Source organism: Cervus canadensis, chromosome 20, assembly GCF_019320065.1.
Source record: "Cervus canadensis isolate Bull #8, Minnesota chromosome 20, ASM1932006v1, whole genome shotgun sequence".
In the NCBI taxonomy this organism is placed as follows: domain Eukaryota; kingdom Metazoa; phylum Chordata; class Mammalia; order Artiodactyla; family Cervidae; genus Cervus; species Cervus canadensis.
In genome coordinates, this window is record NC_057405.1 from 3,363,740 (window position 1) to 3,387,242 (window position 23,503).

At 46.6% G+C, this 23,503-nt stretch overlaps 1 protein-coding gene across 9 annotated transcripts in view; it reads left to right on the forward strand.

Moving 5' to 3' along the window:
- The window catches only part of ANKRD6 (ankyrin repeat domain 6), a 175,965-nt gene that overhangs the window by 120,171 nt on the left and 32,291 nt on the right, over nucleotides 1–23,503 (forward strand). For 5 of the 9 annotated variants that reach the window (XM_043439464.1, XM_043439465.1, XM_043439467.1 and 2 more), the window contains exon 3: nucleotides 19,038–19,136. The exons of 1 other annotated variant lie outside the window; for it this stretch is intronic. In XM_043439464.1, the coding sequence (XP_043295399.1) occupies nucleotides 19,038–19,136 (99 nt within the window). Of the gene's footprint in view, nucleotides 1–19,037; nucleotides 19,137–21,318; nucleotides 21,658–23,503 lie in introns of those variants that run through there. 3 more of the 9 variants (XM_043439462.1, XM_043439463.1, XM_043439469.1) reach the window with 1 other exon arrangement.

Below are 23,503 nucleotides of genomic sequence, written 5' to 3' on the forward strand. Positions count from 1 at the left end.
CACAATATGGAGGGTAAGGAAGAAAGTGAGGGAGCAAGGGGAAAAAAATGAACTAAAGACCCTATGCAAACGCCACAATATCATGTATATCTAATTTATATTAAATGTTACATTTGCATATATGTTTGTGCACAAAGAACTTAGGAAAGAGTTGCCTTTATATTGACCAGTTACATCCACTGATAAATGAAAAAGGCAAGTATCGAAATAGTAAGTGATAGGTATAGTCTGATGCATTTTGGTTGAAACACAAATCCACTGCTCTCTGCAAACGTGCTTGTGTTTGTGTGAGCATGGAGGAGAACTGTGGGGGAACACAAGACACTGTTGATGCTGGTTCCCTGGCGGACAAGAGGATTAGCTTCGCTGCTAAAGACGTTTCCACTGTATTGTTCTGCTTATTAAAACAAGCATCTATCACTTCAGTAATTTGTGAAACATGAAATCAAGTTTAAAAATGGTGTTGAATGCCTGTGCCCGCACTGGACCAGTGCTGTATATTTAGCACCTCACTGAAATTCTCACAGCTCAGAAAGCCTGCACTCTTATCTGTGCAATACTTATAAGGAAAGGGGGGGATTGAGCAGGAAGCTACTCGAGCAATTAAATTACTTCCCTGGTGGCTCAGACGTAAAGAATCTGCCTGCAATGCAGGAGACCAGTGTTCAATCCCAGGTTGGGAAGATCCCCTGGAGGAGGGCATGGCAACCCACTCCAGTAGTCCTGCCTGGAGAATTCCATGGACAGAGGAGCCTGGTGGGCTATAGTCCATGGGGTTGCAAAGGGTCGGACTGAGCAGAGAAACCAGCCAACCTGGGCGGGAACCAGCCGGCCTGGCTCTGAGGCCCGCACTTGGGACAGCACCTGAGCTGTTCCTTCAGCACCAGCCCAGGGACCACCCCCTCCCCCCCAGCTGCTTGTCCCCATCAGGGCTCACAGGTAGAGAGGCCATCGTGTGGGAGGGACTTTTGCCAATGGGACTCCTCTCTCCCCACCCCCAGGACCACACTTACTCCATTGCCAGGGTTTTTAAGCAACTTCAGAAATTCCTGGCCAAGGAAATGTAGTGCAGAGGGTATGAACATGGACCTAGAAGCCAGACTCGCCTGGGTTCAAATGCGAGCATATTTACTAGCTCTGTGATCTTGATCCCTTTGTGATTCACATCGTCACTGCTAAAATGAGGGTGAAGTAATACTGGCTACCTCATGCAGTTGTTTCCACACTAACTGAATCGATATACGCAAGGGACTTACAACAGCACTTGGCATGTGGCACGAGTTGAATGTGGTCGCTGTTATGAGGTGGTCCTGATGAGGCAACAACCAGCATCTTATGGTCTGAGAGTCAGGGTCTGAGCAGCAGGCGGAGAGTCCTGAGCAGAGGACGCAGGCTGGTCAGTGTCCTCATCTGAAAAGTGAGGCTAACCCCCACCTTGCGGGGTTGCTGTGAGGATTAAATGGGACGACAGCTGGGAGCGCAGTGTCCAGCATCGAATGAAGAGAGAACTCTGCTTCCGTCTTGCCTGTCTGCCTGCAGTAAGGACTTGCCAGGTCTCTACAATTGGCAAGAGCCAGTTCCTTAAAGTAGACCTCTCCCCATCCAACCTGCTGAATTGATGAACATGTTGGGGAATGCTATTCAGCAACAGGAAGGACTGAGCTACCAGCAGAGGAAAGAGGATGAATGAATCTCAAAGCCAAATGCGTTTGAAGCCAGACACAAAAGGCCACGTGCGCTGTGACTCCCTTTGTACAACTCTCTTGTTGTTGTTCAGTCGCTAAGTCATGTCCAGCTCTTGTGACCCCATGGACTGCAACATGCCAGGCTCCCCTGTCCTTCACTATCTCCCAGAGTTTGCTCAAACTCATGTCTATTGAGTTGGTGATGCTGTCTATCTAATTCTGTCTAACATGCTATCTAACCATTGACTTTACCATCTTTATCTAACATGCTATCTAACCATTGACTTTTTCAGTTCAGTTCAGTTCAGTCACTTAGTCGTGTCCAACTCTTTGCGACCCCATGGACTGCAGCACACCAGGCTTCCCTGTCCATCACCAACTCCCAGAGCTTGTTCAAACGCATGTCCATGGAGTTTGTGATGCCATCCAACTATCTCATCCTCTGTCATCCCCTTCTCCTCTTGCCTTCAATCTTTCCCAGTATCAGGGTCTTTTTCAGTGAGTTGGCTCTTTGCATCAGGTGGACAAAGTATTGGAGCTTCAGCTTCAGCATCAGTCCTTCCAGTGAACATTCAGGGCTGATTTTCTTTAGGATGGACTGGTTGGATCTCCTTGCAGTCCAAGGGACTCTCAAGAGTCTTCTCCAACACCACAGTTCAAAAGCATCAATTCTTTGGTGCTCATCTTTCTTTATGGTCCAACTCTCACATCTGTACATGACTACTGGAAAAACTATAGCTTTGACTAGATAGACCTTTGTCAGTAAAGTAATGTCTCTGCTTTTTAATATGCTGTCTAGGTTGGTCATAGCTTTTCTTCCAAGCAGCAAGCATCTTTTAATTTCATGGCTGCAGTCACCATCTGTAGTGATTTTGGAGCCCAAGAAAATAAAAGTCTATCACTGTTTCCATTGTTTTCCCATCTATTTGCCATGAAGTGATGGAACTAGATGCCATGATCTTCATTTTTTGAATGTTGAGTTTTAAGCCAGCTTTTTCACTCTTCTCTTTCACTTTTATCAAGAGGCTCTTTAGTTCCTCTTCGCTTTTCTGCCATAAGGATGGTGTCATCTACATATGTGAGGTTATTGCTATTTCTCCCTGAAGAATCAAAATTGTGGGAACAGAAAATAGATGAGTGATTGCTAGGGACCAGGGATGGTGGAAAGGGACGACTGGAAGAAAAAAAAAAGCGAGTGGAATTTTGGGAAGGAAATGAAATTCTCTATTTTGCTTACACTAGTGATTTTGTTGGAGAAGGCAATGGCACCCCACTCCAGTACTCTTGCCTTGAAAATCCCATGGACGGAGGAGCCTGGTAGGCTGTGGTCTATGGGGTCGCTAAGAGTCAGACACGACTGAGCGACTTCACTTTCACTTTTCACTTTTATGCATTGGAGAAGGAAATGGCAACCCACTCCAGTGTTCTTGCCTGGAGAATCCCAGGGACGGGGGAGCCTGGTGGGCTGCCGCCTGTGGGGTTGCACAGAGTCGGACACGACTGAAGCGACTTAGCAGCAGCAGCAGTGATTTTGTATGATTCTATACATTGATCAAAACACATCAAACTGAATACCTAAAAAGGATGAATTTTATTGAATGTTAATTATGCCTTGATTAAAAAAAATAGCTGTTGTAAATATAATCATTATTATGTAAGGAAATAAACATAAAGGGATTTAATATCATTTGTTGGAGGGGGGGAAATTTCCCCACACCCTCCCCCCTAAATTTTTTGGTTTGGTCTAATAATTAAATTGACACAAGACACAGTAACAGAAAGAAAAATCACTTAATTCACACACACAGAGTGTTGTAGAAATTGGCCACCCCGACCCACCTGCCCCAAGGGGACCAGAGCAGTTTGTTTATGTGTCATGTTGAGACAAAGAAACAATCATCTGTGAAGGTTTAGCAAAACAAAGAGGCTTGTGCTTGGAGTAGCAGACTCGTGAAGAAGCTTGCTTTTCCTAAAGCTTCCTTAGCCTAGAATTCTGTAGCTCTGTTGGTGAGGATGCTTTTTGTCCTCCTGGTTTATAGGGAGGATTCCTTCATGTAGATTTATTTCTGGCTTGCAGAGGGAAAGAGCGGGGGCTAGCGTGTCTTTTAACGATATTTTCCCCCACCGGCCGTTTCTCAAGTAGCTTTAATTCAAAATAATCAGTGTGCATTGAGCATACTTTGGGCAGCCTGTTCCGGGCCTCAACACGTTCATAGGTTTGTGGCTCCTGGGGAGGTTTCACATCAGGGCTCCATTACTAGTGAACAGCTATCCTCCAATAAATATAAACTTTAAACTTTTAAAAAGAGAGCTGCAAAGGGTCTAAGTTTAGTAACTTTCCCAAGCATGACACTTGATCGTGTCTGTCGAAATTAAGACATGCAGGGCTGATAGATACGTTCTGGCAGCCTATCCCAAAAAAAGGCTCGAACTGATGGATGGTAAACCTTCACAGCCTCAAGAAACGCAATCGAAACAGTGAAAACCAAGGATCTTTTTTGCTGTTTGTTCATTTGCTTTGGTTTTGAGTCCGTGGGAGTGTGTTTAATATTGGACTTACTGGAATGAGGGCCTGTTGGTCTGTGGTCCTTTCCTAAAAGCTGCCAGTCCCCAAGAGGCAGGCAATGGGAGAAGCAGACGCTTTCAAGGCCCTTGGTTAGGTGAAAGTGTCCACTTGAGAGACTGTGTTGTCTGTCACAGGCTTCTTCCAGAAGACTCCATATACTTGTTTTAAAAGATAGAGAAATTTTTTTAATTTTTTAGTTTTTTGGCTGAGCTGCACATCCTGTGGGGTCTTAGTTCCCTGACCAGGGATTGAACCCTGACCCGCTGCTGTAGAAGATCGAAGTCTTAGCTACTGAACTTGCAGGGAATTCCCTAAAAAATTAAATATTTTGAACACCCATGTGGCTCTAAAACAGAAGGTGTGAATGTTGAGAAGTCTTTCTCCCACACTGTCTCCCAGCCCCTCAGGGTCTCCTGTTCTGAAGGCAACCTGTGATGTCTGTTTCTGACATTTTTCCCCTGAGATATCTCATGTGTATATGTGTAGATGGATGTATCTCTATGTGTATCTCCATGAGTTGTTTCTGGACAAATGGTAGGATACTCTATATATCCTCCTGCCCTTTTTCCTTTTTTTTAAATATTAGTTTATTATTTGGCTGTGCTGGGTCTTAGTGGTGGCACGCAGTATATTTGATCTTCATTGCACTGTGCGGGGTCTTTTAGTTGTGGCCTGCGGGATCTAGTTCCCTGACCAGGGATCACACCTGGGCACTCTGCATTGGGAGCCCAGAGTCTTAGCCACCGGCCCACCAGGGAAGTCCCTCCCGTTGCCTTCTTCAGTGAACTGTAATTGGCTTCACCTGTCCCCTGTCCACGGGCATGTAAATTATGTGAATCCTCTGTTCTTGGAAATTACTCTGCAGTGACTGGCCTTGTCCTGAGGTCCTCTTGACCAGCGTGGCTCTGTCTGTGGACGGCTTTCTCCAAGCGGCACCAACGGGGCGAGGGCGTGCCTGCCCTTGTCGTTTCCCAGCCGGAGCAGAACTGCTCTGCATGGAGCTTGTGCTGGCGTCCACTCTGCCGGCGCCCGCAAGCACTGCCCTCCGAGTGCGCCGTGGCCAGCGCTATGCCGGCCCCCCCCACCCTCCTCCTGGCCTTTCTTCTGGGTTTATCCTGGCTCTATTGCATTCTCGCCAGGAGCTTTCTGCAGCGGCTCTGTCTGGCCTTTGAACCTCTCCCCTTTGGCTTGGGGTTTATAGAATTTTCTCATTTCCACCTGCTCTGGGTTGTGTCTAATGACAGCCTCCCGGGAGTCAGGGAGAAATGCGAGGGGTGGCTGGTGGGAGACCAGTGGTTGGAGTCCCCAAAGCTTCTCCCCTTCCTCAGCCTCCGCTCACAGCCGGCATCCAGGGTTCCCTCCCCAGGCGGCCTGAGACTCTGCCTCTCACGCCCAGGAGGCAGTGTGATCTCACCTCCCTAGCGGGGCGGAGCCTGCGCGGCCGATGTAGCCCAGTCCTTCTCTTGGATCCACACGCTCTGTGAAGGCCCTGCGGGTGTACACTTACGGGTCAGGGCAAACAGAAAATGTGCTTTTTGTTTTACAATAGCTAGAAGCATCGCCCTGTGGGAGGAAAATCTCAACTGGGAAAACTCAGGCCTTTGTAGTTTATTGTTAGAAATCAGGGAAACTTGACATGTGGTAGTAATTCTGAGCAACTGTTATAAAATGAACACATGTTCAGATTTTATTTAACTAATCCGTTAGTGAGAGAACCAATAAGATGTTGCAACTGGTTCAGAAGAGAATGCAAAGAATTACAAATATGCAGGTCTCAGGAAAGCGGAAATAAATTTGCTTATTAGATATAAAATTGGCTGGGATACACTGAATCTGCTAGACGTGACTTATTAGCGTCACCCTCAGGATTCTAAGACTTGCAAAGTTGTGAAACAGCTCAAAGATAAGGAAGATAACCAGGAGATGACCTGGGATAGCGTTGTGCCTGAGACAGGACATCTAGTCATCTTTTTTCACTCATTTTATATTTTAATTTTGCTTAAAATATTTTCATTTCAAAATTATAGCAAAATATGCATAACACAAAATTTACGACTCTAACTATGTGTAAGTGTTTAATTCAGTGGAATTAAATCCGTTCACTTTTTTGTGCAACTATCAGCCCCATCCATCTCCAAAATTCGTCTTCCCAGATGGAAGCTTGGGACCCGTTAAACACGTCCTCCCCGTTACCCCCTTGCCCTGGTCTCTTGCAACCGCAGCTCCACACTCTTGTCTCTGTGATTTTGTCAATTGTTTAAAAATCTCTCAATTTTTCCTTACCAAGAGTAGAGGCAGTGAATGACATTCACCATCTCTGTGACCCTGGCCAAGTAATCAGTAGCCGCCTGGAACCGTGGTTTCTTGTCTGTAACATCAGCCTCACCCCTGCCTCGGGGCTGTGTGGTGCAGATCGATCAAGGTGACCCATGCAGAGCACTTGTACAGTGTAACAAGGATGTCGGACAAGCTCAGGGGATGGTAATTGTTTTGACCATGATTACTGTTTCTTCACTGGGGTCCCCAGGGGCAGAGGAGTTCTCATCGGTAGGTCAGCAGTTCTCATCGGTAGGTCAGCAGTTCCCAGGATTGACCACACGTGTGATCAGCTGGAGACCTCTGAAAAATCCGGACGCCTGGTTTCTGACTGAGTTGATATGGGGCGTGGCTGGGTGTGTTCCAGAGCCCCGGTGAACGAGTCGCTCACTGCTCCAGGCCTTCCTCCCCAGGCTCGGGAGGGGAGCCCCTCATGAGTGGTGGGGCAGCGCTCTGTACGGAGCTGTGGGCGGGCCAGTGGCAGACGCCTGGGATCCACCGCGCTCTTTGTGAACCCCACAAAACAGTGGTATTCTCAATGCCGTAACACAGGCTGGAAACAAGTTTACCTGCAGGAGGTACAGTGTGTAGGGAGGCAAGCGCATGCTGTGAGTGGTAGGGCTTGCCTGGGAGACACGCCTGGCAAGTTACCGGGTCAGCACCAGGAAAGTCCGGGTGAGGGTGAACTTCTGATGGGGCAGGTGTTAATTAGGCCGGCAGCCTGGGGACTCGTGTTTGTCGCAAAGGTACAGGGTGTCCCCCGGAGATGCTCTTCGCAGGAAGGAGAGGACACGGTGAGAACTGGTGTCATGGGTCACACTGAAGTCCCTGCCTGGGCCTGAGAGGAGACAGCCGTAATTGAGAGGAACAAGCCTCGAGACTCAGGGGTAGACATGCAGCACAGACTCGGGCGTCCCAGGAGAGGCAGTGGAGGCTGCTTCGGAAGGCAGCTCAGGGTGGGCGCCGATTCTCTTGGCTGCTCTCAGCCTCTGGGGACGTCCTGGGAGGGGCGCTGTCCTCTGGCTGTGTCTGCAGTGTGTTAGCTTCCGCAAAGCTCAGGCCACTTTCCCAGCTCTGGGCCGACTTGGTGGGTGCAGTGGCCCAGAGACCCACTCCACACCGGGGTGTTCATGCAGCAGATTGTCTGCATCCCCCAGCCCTGGGTCTGTCTGCACAAAAATGGAGGCTTCAAGCTGCACAGCCTAGATTAATGAGCTGGTAATGCTCCTAAAGTCGTGTGTTTGATAGATCCTCATCACCTGGAAGAGAGATTTGCAGTGTCACGGCCCAGTCGGCTGTTAGCATTTATAAATCCCCCCTGTATCTTTTCCTGAACAAAATGCGTTGGAGGATCACTGACCCACTGATTCCAGGCCAGGAATCAGCCTGTTGTATGACTTCCGAAGCGTCATCACCTAATCCACGCTCTGGGATTGTTGCAAAATGAGGAAGCCGGAGAGGAAAGGGGCTTTCGAAGCTGTTGAGTTGCCTACTTGCGCCTTTGCTCAGATGCCAGTGCAGACGGTCTGTTGGTGGATCCTCTATTAGTTGTCTTCTTTCTCTTTTCTTACTCTTTAAGCTGTAATGACTTCAGTTTCAGAAAATAGATGAAGCCAGTAACTTGTCTAGAGACTGAAAACTCCTTCTCAGCAGGCCTCTTGGTTTGTTTCCAATGAAAGTTGGCTGTTGCATGTTTAAGTTGTTATAAACCAAGGGTATAAACCAAGACGGGTGAGGAGGAGGCAACTGTGCCTGGTCTTCTTTCAGCTGGCGTTTCCATCAAATAGAGCAATGTATAAAGAATTATGCACCATGAGCAAATGAAATTTATTCCAAGTACGCAAGGCTGATTCTACATCAGTCAATGTAATCCTACCTGTCAATAGGTGTCTTAGTCAGCTATAACGTGATACGATAGACTGAGTGGCTTAAACACCAAAAATTTATTTTTCACAGTTCTTACAGTTGGAAATTCCAAGATAAAGGTGCTGGCAGGTTTGGTTCCTGGTGAGAGTCCTATTCCTGGCTTACTGACTTTTTTGCTGTGGGATATTATTCAACGTTTAAAAGGAATGAATTTCTGATACATGTTACGACATGAATGAACCTTGAAAACGTTATGCTAAGTGAAGTAAGTGAAGTGAAAGGCAAAGGAGAAAAGGAAAGATACCCGTCTAAATGCAGAGTTGCAGAGAATATCAAGGAGACATAAGAAAGCCTTTTTAAGTGAACAATGCAAAGAAATAGAGGAAAATAATAGAATGGGAAAGACTAGAGATTTCCTCAAGAAAATTAGAGATACTAAGGGAACATTTCATGAAAAGATGGGTACAATAAAGGACAGAAACAGTATAGACCTAACAGAAGCAGAAGATGTTAAGAAGAGGTGGCAAGAATACACAGAAGAACTATGCAAAAAAGATCTTAATGACCTGGATAACCACGATGGTGTGATCACTTACCTAGAGCCTGACATCGTCGAGTGTGAAGTCAAGTGGACCTTAGGAAGCACCACTATGAACAAAGCTAGTAGAGGTGATGGAATTCCAATTGAGCGGTTTCAAATCCTAAAAGATGATGTTGTTAAAGTGCTGCACTCAATATACCAGCAAATTTGGAAAACTCAGCAGTGGCCACACGACTGCAAAAGGTCAGTTTTCATTCGAATCCCAAAGAACGGCAGTGCCAAAGAATGTTCAGACTACCGCACAATTGCACTCATTTCACATGCTAGCCGGGCTTCCCTTTTAGCTCAATTGGTAAAGAATCCACCTGTGATGCAGGAGATCCTGGTTCGATTCCTGCGTCAGGAAGATCCCGTGGAGAAGGGATAGGCTACGCACTCCAGTATTCTTGGGCTTTTGTGGTGGGTCACACTGTAAAGAATCTGCCTGCAATGCAGGATACCTGGGTTCGATCCCCTGGTTGGGAAGATCCCCTAGAGGAGGGCATGGCAACCCACTCCAGTATTCTTGCCTGGAGAATCTCCATGGACAGAGGAGCCTGGAAGGCTACAGTTCATGGGGTCATGAAGAGTCAGACATTACTTAGCAACCAAGTACAGCACAGTGCATGCTAGCAAAAGTAATGCTCAAAATCCCACAAGCTAGTCTTCAACAGTATGTGAACCGAGAGCTTCCAGATGTACAATCTGAATTTAGAAAAGGCAGAGAAACCAGAAACCAAATGGCCAACATCCATTGGATCATTAAAAAAGCTAGAGAATTCCACAAAAAAACATCTGTTTCTGCTTCATTGACTGTGCTAAAGCCTTTGGCTTTGTGGATTACAACAAACTGGAAAATTCTTCAAGAGATGGGAATACCAGACCACCTTACCTCCTCCTGAGAAAACTATATGCAGGTCAAGAAGCCACAGTTAGAACTGGACATGGAACAACAGACTGGTTCAAAATTGGGAAAGGAGTATGTCAAGGCTATAAATTGTCACTTGGCTTGTTTAACCTATATGCAGAGTACTTCATGGGACATGCTGGGCTGGATGAAGCACAAGCTGGAATCAAGATTGCTGGGAGAAATATCAATAACCTCAGATATGCAGATGACACCACCCTTATGGCAGAAAGTGAAGAGGAACTAAAGAGCCTCTTGATGAAGGCGAAAGAGGAGAGTGAAAAAGCTGGCTTAAAACTCAACATTCAGAAACTAAGATCATGGTATCCAGTCCCATCACCTCATGGCGAATAGATGGGGAAACAATGCAACAGTGACAGACTTTATTTTCTTGGGCTCCAAAATCACTGTGGATGATGACTGCAGCCATGAAATTAAAAGACGCTTGCTCTTTGGAAGAAAAGCAATAAGAAATCTAGACAGTGTATTAAAAAGCAGAGACATTACTTTGCTGATAAAGGTCCATCTAGTCAAAGCTATGGTTTTTCCAGTAGTCATGTACGGATGTGATAGGTGAATAAAAAGGCTGAATGGTGAAGAATTGATGCCTTATAACTGTGGTGTTGGAGAAGACTCTTGAGAATCCCTTGGACAGCAAGGAGATCAAACCAGTCAATCCTAAGGGAAATCAACCCTGAATATTTACTGGAAGAACTGATGCTGAAGCTCCAATACTTTGGCCACCTGATGCAAAGAGCTGACTCATTTGGAAAAGACCCTGATGCTGGGAAAGATTGAAGGCAGGAGGAGAAGGGGACGACAGAAGATGAAATGGTTGAATGACGTCAACGACTCAATGGATGTAACTTGGAGTAAACTTTGGGAGATGGTGAAGGACAGGGAAGCCTGGTGTGATGCAGTCCAAAGGGGTTGCAAAGAGGTAGACACAACTGAGTGGCTGAAGAACAACAAAATGAAATAAGAAACACAAAAGGACAAATACTGTAAAACTCCACTTATGTAAGGCACCTTGAATAGTTGATTTAGCGGAATTGAGAAGTAGGGTAGAGAGGGAATTCCCTGGTTGTCCAGTTGTTAGGACTCTGTTCTTTCACTGCCAAGGGCCCGAGTTTTTGGGGAACTAAAATCCCACCAGTTTGCTGTTCGGCCCAAAAAAGAAAAAAGAAAAGTAGGATAGAGGTTAGCAGTCTTCGGGAGAGGGGAGTTATTGTTTAATGCATACGGAGTTTCTGTTTGGGATAATTAAAAGTTACAGAATTGAATAATGGTGATGGTTGTACAACATTGTAAGTATATGTAATGCCGCTGAGTTAAAAACTAAAAAACTGGTTTAAATGGTAAATTTTATTACGTATATTTTACCATAATAATTTTTAGAAAATTCACTCAAGAAGCAGCAGAAAACATAAAAGGTTGAATTACCATAGAAAAGATTAGAAATGTAATTAAACCTTTGACAAGTGCTAGGGTCAGATGGTTTCACAGCCTTGTTCTAGACTTTGACAACAGCAACAAAAAAAACAGTTCCAATGTTATTTAAAGTATTGTAAAGCATAGCTCAAAATGGAAAGCTGGACTTTATGTTAGGAAACCAGTGCAACCTTAATACCAAAACCAGGTAAATATGAACAGGAGTGAGAGAAATGATACAAGAACTGTACAGCAATCTCAATTATGAATTAGAAGCAAAAATCCTTAATAGTCTTACTTAGTAGAATACAGCGCGTATCAGAATGGCACAGTGTGACCAAGTGGAGTTTGATCCAGGAATGCAAGGATGGTTCCTTAATTCATTACAGCAATAGATTAAAAGGAAAACAAACACATGATTATATTAACAGTTGCCGAAAAGGCGTCGATTCCAATAAGAACCGGGAAATAAGAGAGGACAGTTCTCATCTCCCAGCCATAGATCTTCAGGCACTAGACTGACATGCTTCCCTCTGTCCGTGTGCCAACCCACTGAAAATGTCATCTAAGGAGCGGCCAGTGAGGCGCATGGAGGCCTTAATGAAACCTTCCAACTTAGGAAACTGATGTACGGTAGAAATCGATGGGATTCTAAGAGCCCGTTGAGTCGCCTGAATTGTTTTGGTCCTTCTGCTGGTGGGACCTTTCTAGAGATGAGCCCAAGCCTGGCAGTTTGTGCATCACCTCAAAAAGAATTCTCTTATTAATTAAGCCATTTTATTTGAATAACTGATTCCTGATCATACACATTTTAAATCATCTCTCCCAATGATTTATGATTATTAGTCCATCCCCAAAGTAAGACTCGGAGAAGCTCTATGAAGCTTTTTGGCACAGGAGACTGACGGTTTTAAAAGGAACGACTGTAGCGACTTCCTCAGTGGTCCAGTGGCTAGGACTCCGCTTTCCCAGTGCAGGGGTCCCTGGTTCGATCCTGCATGCCGCAAGTAAAAATTCTGTGTGCTGCAACTGAGACCCAGTGCAACCAGATAAACAGTTATTCTAAAAACTAATGAAGAAATTAAAGGAAGGACTGTTCTTTCAGAGGACCGTATCCCTGCCTGTGTGCGATTGGACTGTTGATCCCTGGGGCAGGAATCTTAGCTCCGTCCCCTGCTACATTTTGTCTTCTTAAAATAAGCCTGTCCTTTCAGTCTGACGTTATGTTGGATCCCGAGTTTTGTCATCAAGGACTTTATTACCTTGCTGCATCTTGTCACTTACAGTCTGATTAAAATGCGATGTGTCACTCGTCCATGTAGACAGGTAGATGAAACACATTTCCAAAATGGAAAGAAAGTTCTGAAGGCTTTTTAAACTGTACGCTTTTAAATGTAAAGATTTATCCTCTCACTTTCTTTTTGTCCATGGCACTTTTTCTTTGTCCATTTTCTCCCTGAATGTCTTTGTAACTGTATTTTTATTGAATCACAGGCCTGAGAAGGACTTTGAAGTTTTGGACCCAAATCTACGTCACTCCAAACAGTTGGAGCTCTGGAAATACTGTTTATGATAAGGGGACCCTGGGGTCACCTAAGAAAGTTGGTGGGGATCTTCTATAATTTAAAACCTCAATGAGGGACTTCCCTGGTATTCCAGTGGTTAAGGCTATGTGCTTCCAATGAAGGGGCTCAGGTTCAATCCCTGGTCAGAGAACTAACATCCCACATGCTGTGCAGTGCAACCAGGTGGCGGGAGGACAGAAAAACCCAAACAGTTAAAAAACAATCCAATAAAAAAAATAACCTAAACGGCTGGGCCAAATGGCCAGGACTCCAGCTATTTGTTCTGCCACAAGTAACATTTTAGCTCTTGAAAAATCACTGACTATCCACAAGCCTTACTACCTTCATCCAAATTAAACTCTCAGAGACTCTTTTCAACCTGAATATTATATTGTTTCTAAAATATGTGCCAATCTTACTTCAGTAACGTTACCACTTTCTTGCTTCCCATCTCTCTCTTTCCTATTTTCTATTCCTTCCTTAAAGCTTTATGTAATACAGACAGACTTTATTTGCCTCAAAAAAGACTGCATGACTCTGACCTATTATATTTCTCGGGATCCGAAGAAAGGAAGTGTTGTCACTTTGACATTATTACACTGATTTAGGTTATACTTAAATGCTTCTTGTCAAACTGTTCCCTCCCATGTGGGTGACGTCTCTGCAACGGCCCTCCTTGTAACAGTCCCCGGTTAAGATGGTTCAGTTGTTTTATTTCTTCGAGCTCATGAGCCTCAATTGCTTTAGCCTCCCTTTGCCACGTGTGTCTGTTGTGACCTTGAGCAAAAGTGCATCATTCAACAAAGACGGTGTTTTGAGAATGGCTAAGGACTGATGCTGAAGCTGAAACTCCAATACTTTGGCCACCTCATGCGAAGAGCTGACTCATTGGAAAAGACCGTGATGCTGGGAGGGATTGGGGGCAGGAGGAGAAGGGGACAACAGAGGATGAGATGGCTGGATGTCATCACTGACTCGATGGAGATGAGTTTGAGCAATGTTGTGTTAGTTAATGCTTTCCAGGTAAGCTGCCAATGCAGAAAGACATAAGAGACATGGGTTTGATCCCTGGGTGTGGAAGTTCCCCTGAGGAGGGCGTGGCAATCCACTCCAGTGTTCTGGCCTGGAGAATCCCATGGACCGAGGAACCATGGGGTTGAAAACGTCAGACACGCCTGAAGCTACTCAGCGCACGCGTTGTGTTGGTCTCCGCTGCACAGTGACGTGAAGCAGCCGCGCGTGTACATGCAGCCCCTCCCGCCTGGGCCTCCCTCCCACCCCGCCCCTCGAGGGCCTCACGAAGCTCCAGTCTGAGCCCCTGTGCCCAGCGGCTCCCCACTCGCTGTAAAACAGCTCTCCCACCTCCAGCTGGGAGCTGGGCTCTTCAAATGGGCAGCAGAGACTCTTCGTTCAGAGCGCTCTTTACGATCACCTGGAGTGTAATTTATGGGCCACCTGCTGGATCGGAGTCACTCATGCTCCTCTGCAGCAGTTCTGCTGGAAATCGGGACCCACGGGGCTCAGCCTGCCAGAACAAAGCAGCACCCGGCCGAGTTGTTGACGGTGAGGCCACGTCTTCTGTGGTTGTTGCCTGGCAACGTCTCTAGGCCCTTTGCTGTTCACTTCCCCGAGAGTGAGTGGCTCTAAGCCCCTGCCCTTCCCTGGTTGGATCAGGGAGACGTGCTGCCTGCAGGGTCCTGCACCCCCCGCCCCGCTGGTCTCGGATGGCCGGCCCTGACCCCGGGGCAGGCTGGGGAACCTGCACACCAAAGCCTCCAAGGAGGGATGTATATCCTCCAGGTGCGCATTTCTCACTTGGAACTTCGAAAACGCCTACGCTGAGACCCCACCCTGGCTTGATGGAATCTGGGGGTAAATTCTGAGATTTTAAAAATATTTTCAGGTGACTCTATGGTGCAACAGGGTTGAAAACCCATCGTTTATGTTATAGCTCAAAAAATGTGGTCCTAATACTCGCAGCATCGCTTCTCCTGGGAGCTTCCTGTTTGTGGTTCAGTTACTGAGTTGTGTCTGACTCTTTGTGACCCCATGGACGGCTTCCCTGTCTTTCACTCAGTTTGCTCAAACTCATGCCCATTGATTTGGTGATGCCATCCAACCATCTTTTCCTCTGTTGACCACTTCTCCTCCTGCCCTCAATCTTTCCCAGCATCAGGGTCTTTTCCAGTGAGTCGGCTCTTTGTATCAGGTAGCCAAAGTATTGGAGCTTCAGCTTCAGCGTCAGTTCTTCCAGTGAATATTCAGGGTTTTCTTTTGGTGGCTCAGATGGTAAAGAATCTGCCTGCAGTGCAGGAGACCCAGGTTCAATCCCCGGGTCAGGAAGATCCCCTGGAGAAGGGAATGGCAACCCACTCCAGTTATTTTTGCCTGGAGAATCCCGTGGACAGAGGAGCCTGGCAGGCTACAGTCCTTGGGGTTGCAAAAGAGATTGGACTGAGCGACAAACACTTTCACTTTTTCACTTTCAGCCTTCTTTATGGTCCAATTCTAACATCCATACATGACTGCTGGAAAAACCATAGCTTTGACTAGATGGACCTTTGTCGGCCAAGTCATGTCTGCTTTTTAATATGCTGTCTAGGCTGGCCATAGCTTTTCTTCCAAGGAGCAAGTGTCTTTTAATTTCATGGGTGCAGTCATCATCCACAGTGATTTTGGAACCCAAGACAATAAAATCTGCCACTGTTTCCACTGTTTCCCCATCTATTTGCCATGAAGTGATGGGACCGGATGCCATGATCTTCCTTTTTTGAATGCTGAGTTTTAAGCCAGCTTTTTCACTCTCTTTCAACCTCATCAAGAGGCTCTTTAGTTATAGGAGCTTGTTAGAAATACAAATTGTCAGCCCCCACCCCAGACCTACAAAATCAGAAACCCTTTAACGGGGCCCAGACAGCTGTCTTTAACAAGCCTCTGCTGCCCTATGAAGTTTGAAGACCACTGGTTTAAGGCATAATATTAACGCACAAACAAGCTAGTTTCATGTGACCTGTGAATGTTAACTGCAAAAGCACCAATAGAGAAGATGCAGTGAAAAAGTAAGGATAAAAGTGAGAAATCATTGTGTGGGGTGGGAGAATCGCAAATGATTTGCTTTTATTTTCCAGGTTTTTCGTGAAGTCATTATTTGTGTTTATTTTATTTTTTCTTCACTGGCTCGCAGGCGTTCTCTCGTTGTGCTCAGCAGGGGCTGCTCGCTGGTTGCCATGCACGGGCTTCTCACTGAGGTGCCGTTCCGCCCACGGGGAGGTCACGGCCTGGTTGGAAGTTCAGTCAGAACAGGATTGGTGGTTTCCTGGGCGGAGCTGAGGTGCTGTGGGCGTGGAGAAGGCCACTGGGGCCATTTCTTCTTGGAGAACAGGAGAAGGGTGTTCCCAGTAAAGAAGGTCCTTCCCCAGAGACATGGAGACTGGATTTCAGAAATAACCGCAGATGAGATCTAGCTGGTGGGAAGCTCAACCCTCCAGCGAGGGCCCACTTGGTTACCTAGGGCACCCGAGATCCAGCTCCTTACCCGTGTCTGTGCCGTTCCCAAGGTCTCACGAAGGCTAAGGAGTGGGGGTGTTAAGGAGGAGGGGCAGCAGTCGGGGGTCTTCAGGGGTGAGGGCTGAGACAGAGGGAAGGAAACCCGTGATGGGTGCTGGGTGCTGCCTGCCTTATCCCGTCTCAGTGGTTGGTGGAGCCTGTTCCTATTTCAGATGAGTAACCAGGCTTACTTAGGAGAGTGTCCAGCACAGAGTCGATCAGGTGTTACTGGTCAGAGGTGGGATTTGAACCCTGCTCGTTGGGCTCCAGTGCCTCTGGCCTGTCCTTTCTTCGGAGAGGGCACGCTGCTGACCTTGGATGAGGAAGGTGCCTCTAGTCCAGGCCATTCTGTTAACACCTTATAGTTGCTCAAGCACCCTCCAAACGTGATCTGGTTTTAAAGCACACCCCTGTTTCCTTCTCTGGCCTTCGGATTATTCGTGTCCACGTGGACAAACCCTCTTGCCTCCTTGGGCCTCAGAGCCCACGCAGTGACCCCTGGTTGCTGATGAGGATGTTCCTCGGGGCTCCCCTGACCTGCCTCCCATGGACCCCTCGGGCCTGTAGCCTCCTTCCCAGCCTCTCTCAGGGCAGCCCCTCCGGCCACGGTCTGCGCTTCTCAGATGCTCAGAAACACTGTATTCTGCCATCTTGTCAGCCTTCCTCACCGCACACGTCTTTCTCCTTATAATCGTGATGGGCTTCCCTTTGTTCAGAATGCCCCAGAAACGTTGTGAAGGTCACTGATCGGATGTCCTGGACAAGGACACGTGGTAGGAGGAGCCTGGGTCCAGGCCAGCGAGGGGAACCAGGCTATTTGGCTTCAATCTGATCGGCTGTGGACACTTCGTCGGATGAATCAAGGTTAACCATCCTGCACAGAACACCATCGCCAGCTGAGGAAGGTCACGCCTCCATCTCATCTCCGATGCTGCCTTTTTATGAAGGCTTTTTATAGCCTGTTTTCTTGGGAGAAAGTTTTTTCTTAATTAAGAATTCTAATTTTAATGTGAGCTCTGACCTCTTTCTTTCCAGAATCATTCTAATGCTTTGATTGCATTTCACAGGTTGGAATTAAAATCCTTTATTGTCTACTATCTGTTTTCCTGCAAGGCTAGTTACCCATGGCAAACTGGCCCTTGATCGGGAACACATATGTGTTTATCTTGCTAGAATATCAATAAAGGACTTTGGGAAGCTTTATTGAGATGCAAAAAAGGACTCAGGCCATATGAAACCCTTATTCCTCCAGGAGCATTTCTGTATAGGTGGGGTCTGTGGTTAAATGCTGTTTGGAAACATTTCTTCCCAGTGAACTTGAGGGAGAAAGCCAAGGGAGCAGAATGTCTCCTTCGGAAGTTGGAGAATTCGGAGCGTGGCAAGGTCAGTTTTTCGGATGGGGATTGACTTACTCTGAAGAGCGCTGCTCTGGGCGTGAGGCTCAGGAGCCCCTGGCAGGGGACAGTCATCCCTGTGACCCACCAGCAGGGCTGGGAAGCCCCCCACTCCAGTGACACGCGTGCTCTGTCACCCCCTGGGAGCAGCCTGAAGCTCACCAGGGACAGAATGAGTGAACAGTGTGACAGTGTTTTTTAAAACAAAAGATAGAATGTCAGACCCTCAAAATTGCTAAATGACATTGTTTAGTTTAATACCATTTATGTAAGGTTTGAAGACAAGCAAAACAATTTTTATCTATTGTGTACCCTTACAAACATGTAGTAATGTATAATCACAGGCAAGGGAGTGATGGATTCCAAATTGGTTGGTTACCTAGGGGTTGAGGGGAAATGAGATATGGCAGGGGTTCACAAGGAACAGCTGTGGCTTCTTTATTTTTTTCCTAAAGTGTTTGGTGGAAGTGAAGGTGTTAGTCGCTCAGTTGCATCTGACTCTTTGCCACCCCATGGACTGCAGCCCACCAGGCTCCTCTGTCCATAGAATTTCCCCGGCAAGAATACAGAAGTGGGTTGCCATTTCCTTTTCCAAGGGATCTTCCCAACCCAGGGATCGAGCCCGGGTCTGGTTTCTTTGGTTTTCTCTTAAAGTTAATGGTGGGTATGTGCATTTTGAAATATTATTCATATTTTCGAATGGTTGAAGTACTTTGTAATTTAAAAATTTTAAAATTTGTTTTACAAAGGAGAGAATCTGTTCTAATGGTTTGTCCAGCAGTTTCAGTTTTGAGGAATTACTAGCCAGACATCTCTGGGGCTAAGTGGCTTGACACTGCGGCTCTGCTGTCTCTTACCCCATCAGATACACTGTGGCCACGTCACCATCCCTGACAGTCACACCAGTGGGGAAAGCAGAGAAGATGTGAAAGCCCTCACCTTTCTACTTGCCTGTTGGATGAATAGGAGTGGAAATTATGCACTAAGGGAAATCTTCACATTTTGAATATATTTTGTTCATAGCTCACAATGCCAATAGCCAAGGTTACCCGAGACAAACTTGAACTCTGAGTAAATCTAAGCATCGCTTGCAAAACTGAAGGCGGGGGAGGAACACCGCTGTGCAGACCTCGCTCTTGTGACGTCTCGTTCTGAAATCAGTGTTTGCTCTGCATTAACAGCATGGCCGGACGCCCCTGCATCTTGCTGCCAATAAGGGCCACCTCTCTGTGGTCCAGATCTTGCTGAAGGCTGGCTGTGACCTCGATGTCCAGGATGATGTGAGTAGAAGCCATCATTCTGTCGGGGGATGGCTGTCAGCCGGGCTTGTCTGCACAGAATCCCACAACGTGTAACTAGCTGTGAGGTGGGGGAGGGACAGCACTTTTTAGCTCCACCTTGGTGGGAAGGACTTCCTCTTGAAGCCCTGCTCTGGGACCCATTCTCAGTAGCAAGTGTGGTTTGGTTTTCCCATCATAGTTCCTATCGAGTATTATTATTTCCTATCTAGTATTATTCAAGTGCAGGGCCTTGAAGGGTGTTTTGTCTGTTTCCTTGTCTCGGTATGAAGGGGCACACTACATATACACACGCACGCACACACACAGGTTTGGGCAAGTCTTCCTGGAAATGTGTCATTGATCAAATTTACCACTGGAGAGAAAGATGAAGCTTAAAAACTTAAATTTTCATCTTTTCTTGCCTTGATTTCTCTTAATGTCCATTTAGTTTAAAAGGACCTATTGAAAGAAAAAAAAACAGGACATTGATCTCATGTAATCTGAGAAAAACGACGCCTCCAGAAAGATTCACTCTGGTGCTCTGCCATGATTGAGAGTCACTCCCTGAGTTTCTTCAGTCAGATTATCTAGGAAGAGATTTTGCTTGGCTCTTTTGGGTTCAGGAATCCATTCCTGAGTAAATCAACACTGGCTGGCAAGGAGTCATGTAGTGCAGGGGGTAGCCCTGCTGGGTTTTTGGGCAGGCTAGATTCTCTAAGAAGGGGATGTGAAAAAGATTATGTAAATTGCCCTCCAGTGGGCTATTAGGAAAATGTCCTAATGATAATCTGATTGGAAACTCTTTGGAAAGCTTGTAACTGTGATTTGTACAGTAGGACTCGAAGAGGTAAGAACTTCTGTGAGGAACACAGGCTCTTGGAGACTTTGTGCTCATAAACCCCTTCAGATTCACCTTTAATCACTGTGCTTACAGAATGTTATCACAGTTCAGACCCTCTGTTGGGCTGGAGTGTGGGTCACCAACATGCTTCTATCCTTCTTTGGGTTCCTGTGTAGTGTCCGAAAACTTGGCAAACACACAAGTTGAGAAGGACAGCCTTCACAAAGCAATAACCAAATGTGTCACATCCAGGGGCAGAAGGCTGCCGGTGTCATTCAGAAATTTCTGGTTATATTTGGAACCTGTTGAGTCATCAAGGATGTTATTTTCAAAAGATGCTGATCTAGCTTTAAGCTGTTGATTTCTACCCCGGGTCACAGTACACTTTTTTCTTTCCCAGCACTGTAGCCATCATAACGTACCTGATTATATCTTATCCTTACATGACAGGAGCAAAAATACAGGGAGAGGAGAGAGATTCTGACCACAGGAAAGGCAGGGCTCTCAATCGTTGGTGCCAATATGTTGGGCAGCATCCGCTCTTCTCTGCGTAATTAAAGCCCTTGCTGCCTTGGTGGCAAGGCTGCAGTAATACCAGGGTGCTCACCCAGCGCGACCCCCCACTCCTGCCTCAGGTCCCGAGCTCCACGTATCACGTGTCCTCCTGCAGCAGGAGCCAGGCAGACTTTCCAGAACTACTGCTGCTCCTATCAGGCGAGATAGGAAGTTAAACTGTTCGGGAGTTCTCACAGGGTAGCCAAAGGGGTACATGTCAGCAGAAGGAAAGCCAGCTCTCCCGTTAGAGGGGTACTCTTTATTTATTGAAATCATTAATATATTTTGCACCTTTCCCTTGCCGTAGACAATGCATATGCTGCTTCTCTCAGATGGTTTGAAACAAAAGCACACATGCAACAACAAAACAGCATAAAAACAGCTGGACGTGGAGGTTCCTTGACTCACTAGTTCTGAAGTGATGCATTTGTCGGAATATGGTTCTTGTGTGTCTTCTGTATATTTACTCTGCTTGTTGATTAGCCCTGAAGCCCACGCAGGAACTCGAGGAAGAACACTCCTAATGGATGGTCTTTAAAGAAGCTGGGGACGGGAATCCCCCGGTGGTCCCGTGATTTCACTGCCCTGGCCCAGGTTCAGTCTCTGATCAGGGAACTAAGATCCTGCAAGCCGTGAGGCGTGAGCAAAAAATAATTAAAAAAATAAAGAAGCTGGGAGATTAAGTATTGGGAAAAAAAATTTCAGACGTTACCTGTCTTGGGTGATGGGTAGCAATAGAGAATGTGAATGTTATGAAGAATTTACTCCTAACTTCATGTTCCACAGATACTGTGCTTTGTATCATGGTAAAGACTGAGGATTAGTGGAAGAATGACCTCCAGTGCCCTGGAGTGGGATTATTATGAATTTGAACCTGTGGAAACCAGTTCTTTAGAATATGCAACTCCAGGAGCAAGTTCCCTCTTGCTTCCTGCCAACCCTGCCAACGCTCATTGGAGCACTAACGCCATCTCTGATTGGTCGATGAGCAGTCACACAGCCCCCACCTCAGAAATAGTCCAGGACCCCGTGGCCACGGGCAAAGGCACGAAGGAAGAGAAAAGTCAGAAAAACCAGAGAAGACAGGCTAGGAAGAACCCCAGAAGATCAGAGAGAGAAAAAGAGGTCAGCAATTGTTTTGTGCACCTACCCTGTCTTGAGCTTCCTTGCAATAAGGCTGCCTATGCCACCTGGGAGGGATTCCTCCTGAAGAGGGGCAGGGGCCACCCTTGCATGACTGGGGTTTCTCCCATGAGCTTGGCTTTGGAAATCTGCCTACACTGTGCTCACTCTTTTCCACCATGTAGGCGAGAACACGTATTTCAGAACCAAGTTTTAGACCGCAGGGGTTGCAAACCTTTTAAAATTTGTAAGTAAGAAGCACTGATGTCCCAGAACAATGGAGAGCTGGTAGTTCATGCACTTTGCAGGCAAGCCCCTTTGCAGTCACTCTGGAACATGATGTGCACGTTCCAGATCAAAGGGCCAAACTACAAGTTTGCTGGGTCTTCACGTTCCGGCTTCAGCGTCTGTCTTCTGCCTCTTTGCAGTTCATCATTCAACAAATACTTCTCAGGTGCCATACTCGCCAAGGCATTGGGCTAAAGCGCTCAGCTTGACAATGCCATAGACAGGCAGCCCCCTCCCCCAGAAGCACCTCATCGTTTTACAGACCTGTTTAAGGTTAAGTGACTTCACGGGTTACGGGGCAAGTGCAAAAAGCCTTGACAATTTGAATTCTGCCCCAACTGTGGGTGCATTTGTGCTAAGTCTCCTCAGTCATGTCCGACTATGACCCCCTGGACTGTAGCCCGCCAGGCTCCTCTGTCCATGGGATTCTTCAAGCAAGTATACTGGAGTGGGTTGCCATTCCCTTCTCCAGGGGTCCTTCCCAACCCAGGGATTGAACCTGCATCTCTTACGTCTCCTGCATTGGCAGATGGGTTCTTCAACACTAGTGCCGCCTGGGAGGCCCCGGTCCCAACTGTGCTACCCCGAATTAGCTGGTTATTCTAAGCTGCGTGCTGAACCGCACTGGACCTTGGTTTTTTAATCAATAAAATGAGAGAATTAGATGCCACAGTGCTTGGAGTGTAGTAGAGTCAGTAAATATTCACTGAATAGATAATGAGTAAATGCTGTTGAAGGTGCCAAACTTCTCCCAGCTTTTTTTTTTCTCCAAAATTTCAGAATTTCACGGTTGATCTTTAAATCATAGAGAAATAAAGTTTCTGCTTAGGTCTGTTAATAAGTATGTATAGAAACATGAAACAGTTTGAAACATGTATAGAAACAGTATGAAACATTTTGTTTCAGTATTTGAAAACTATACTTACTTCCTTTTAATTTATTTTTTAACTTTTTATTTTGTACTGAGGTATAGCCAATTAACAACTCCCTAACTGTCCCTTCCTCCCATCCTGCCCCCACTGGCAACTACAAGTTCATTCTCTAGGTCTGTGAGTTTCTTTCTGTTGTGTAGAAAGTATACTTTTGGAATAATATTTTTATTTCCAAAGAAGTTTTGGTTTTATAGGAGGAAGAGTTAATTCGCAGGTCATTGACCCTGTTTCAGTGAAGGGTCTTAGGTGTTCATTTATGTCATGTTCTGGGGAAGAGTGGGTCTGAGACAGCCCGAGGTGGCCCTTGGCTTGTGTATTCATGTCTCTCAGCCCGCGATGCTCACCTTGGTGACTTCAGGGTGGCTGGTTTTTATGTGCTAGAGAAACCCAGAACCACCGCACCTTGTGTGAGCAGACCTCACAGTCCCTCTTGAGGGCCATGCAGGGTGGGGAGTGGCTGGCTCTGGCCTTCACAGTCCTGTCCATCCGACATACATGGCAAGGAGCCTGGCTCTGAGCGCAACTCTGGCCGAGGAGTGTGAAGAGGAGGGGAGGCCGTGTCCTGGAGACGGGCAGGGCCGGGAGGAGGGACCCGCTGGACACATCTGTGCCAGGGGCATGGGGACCAC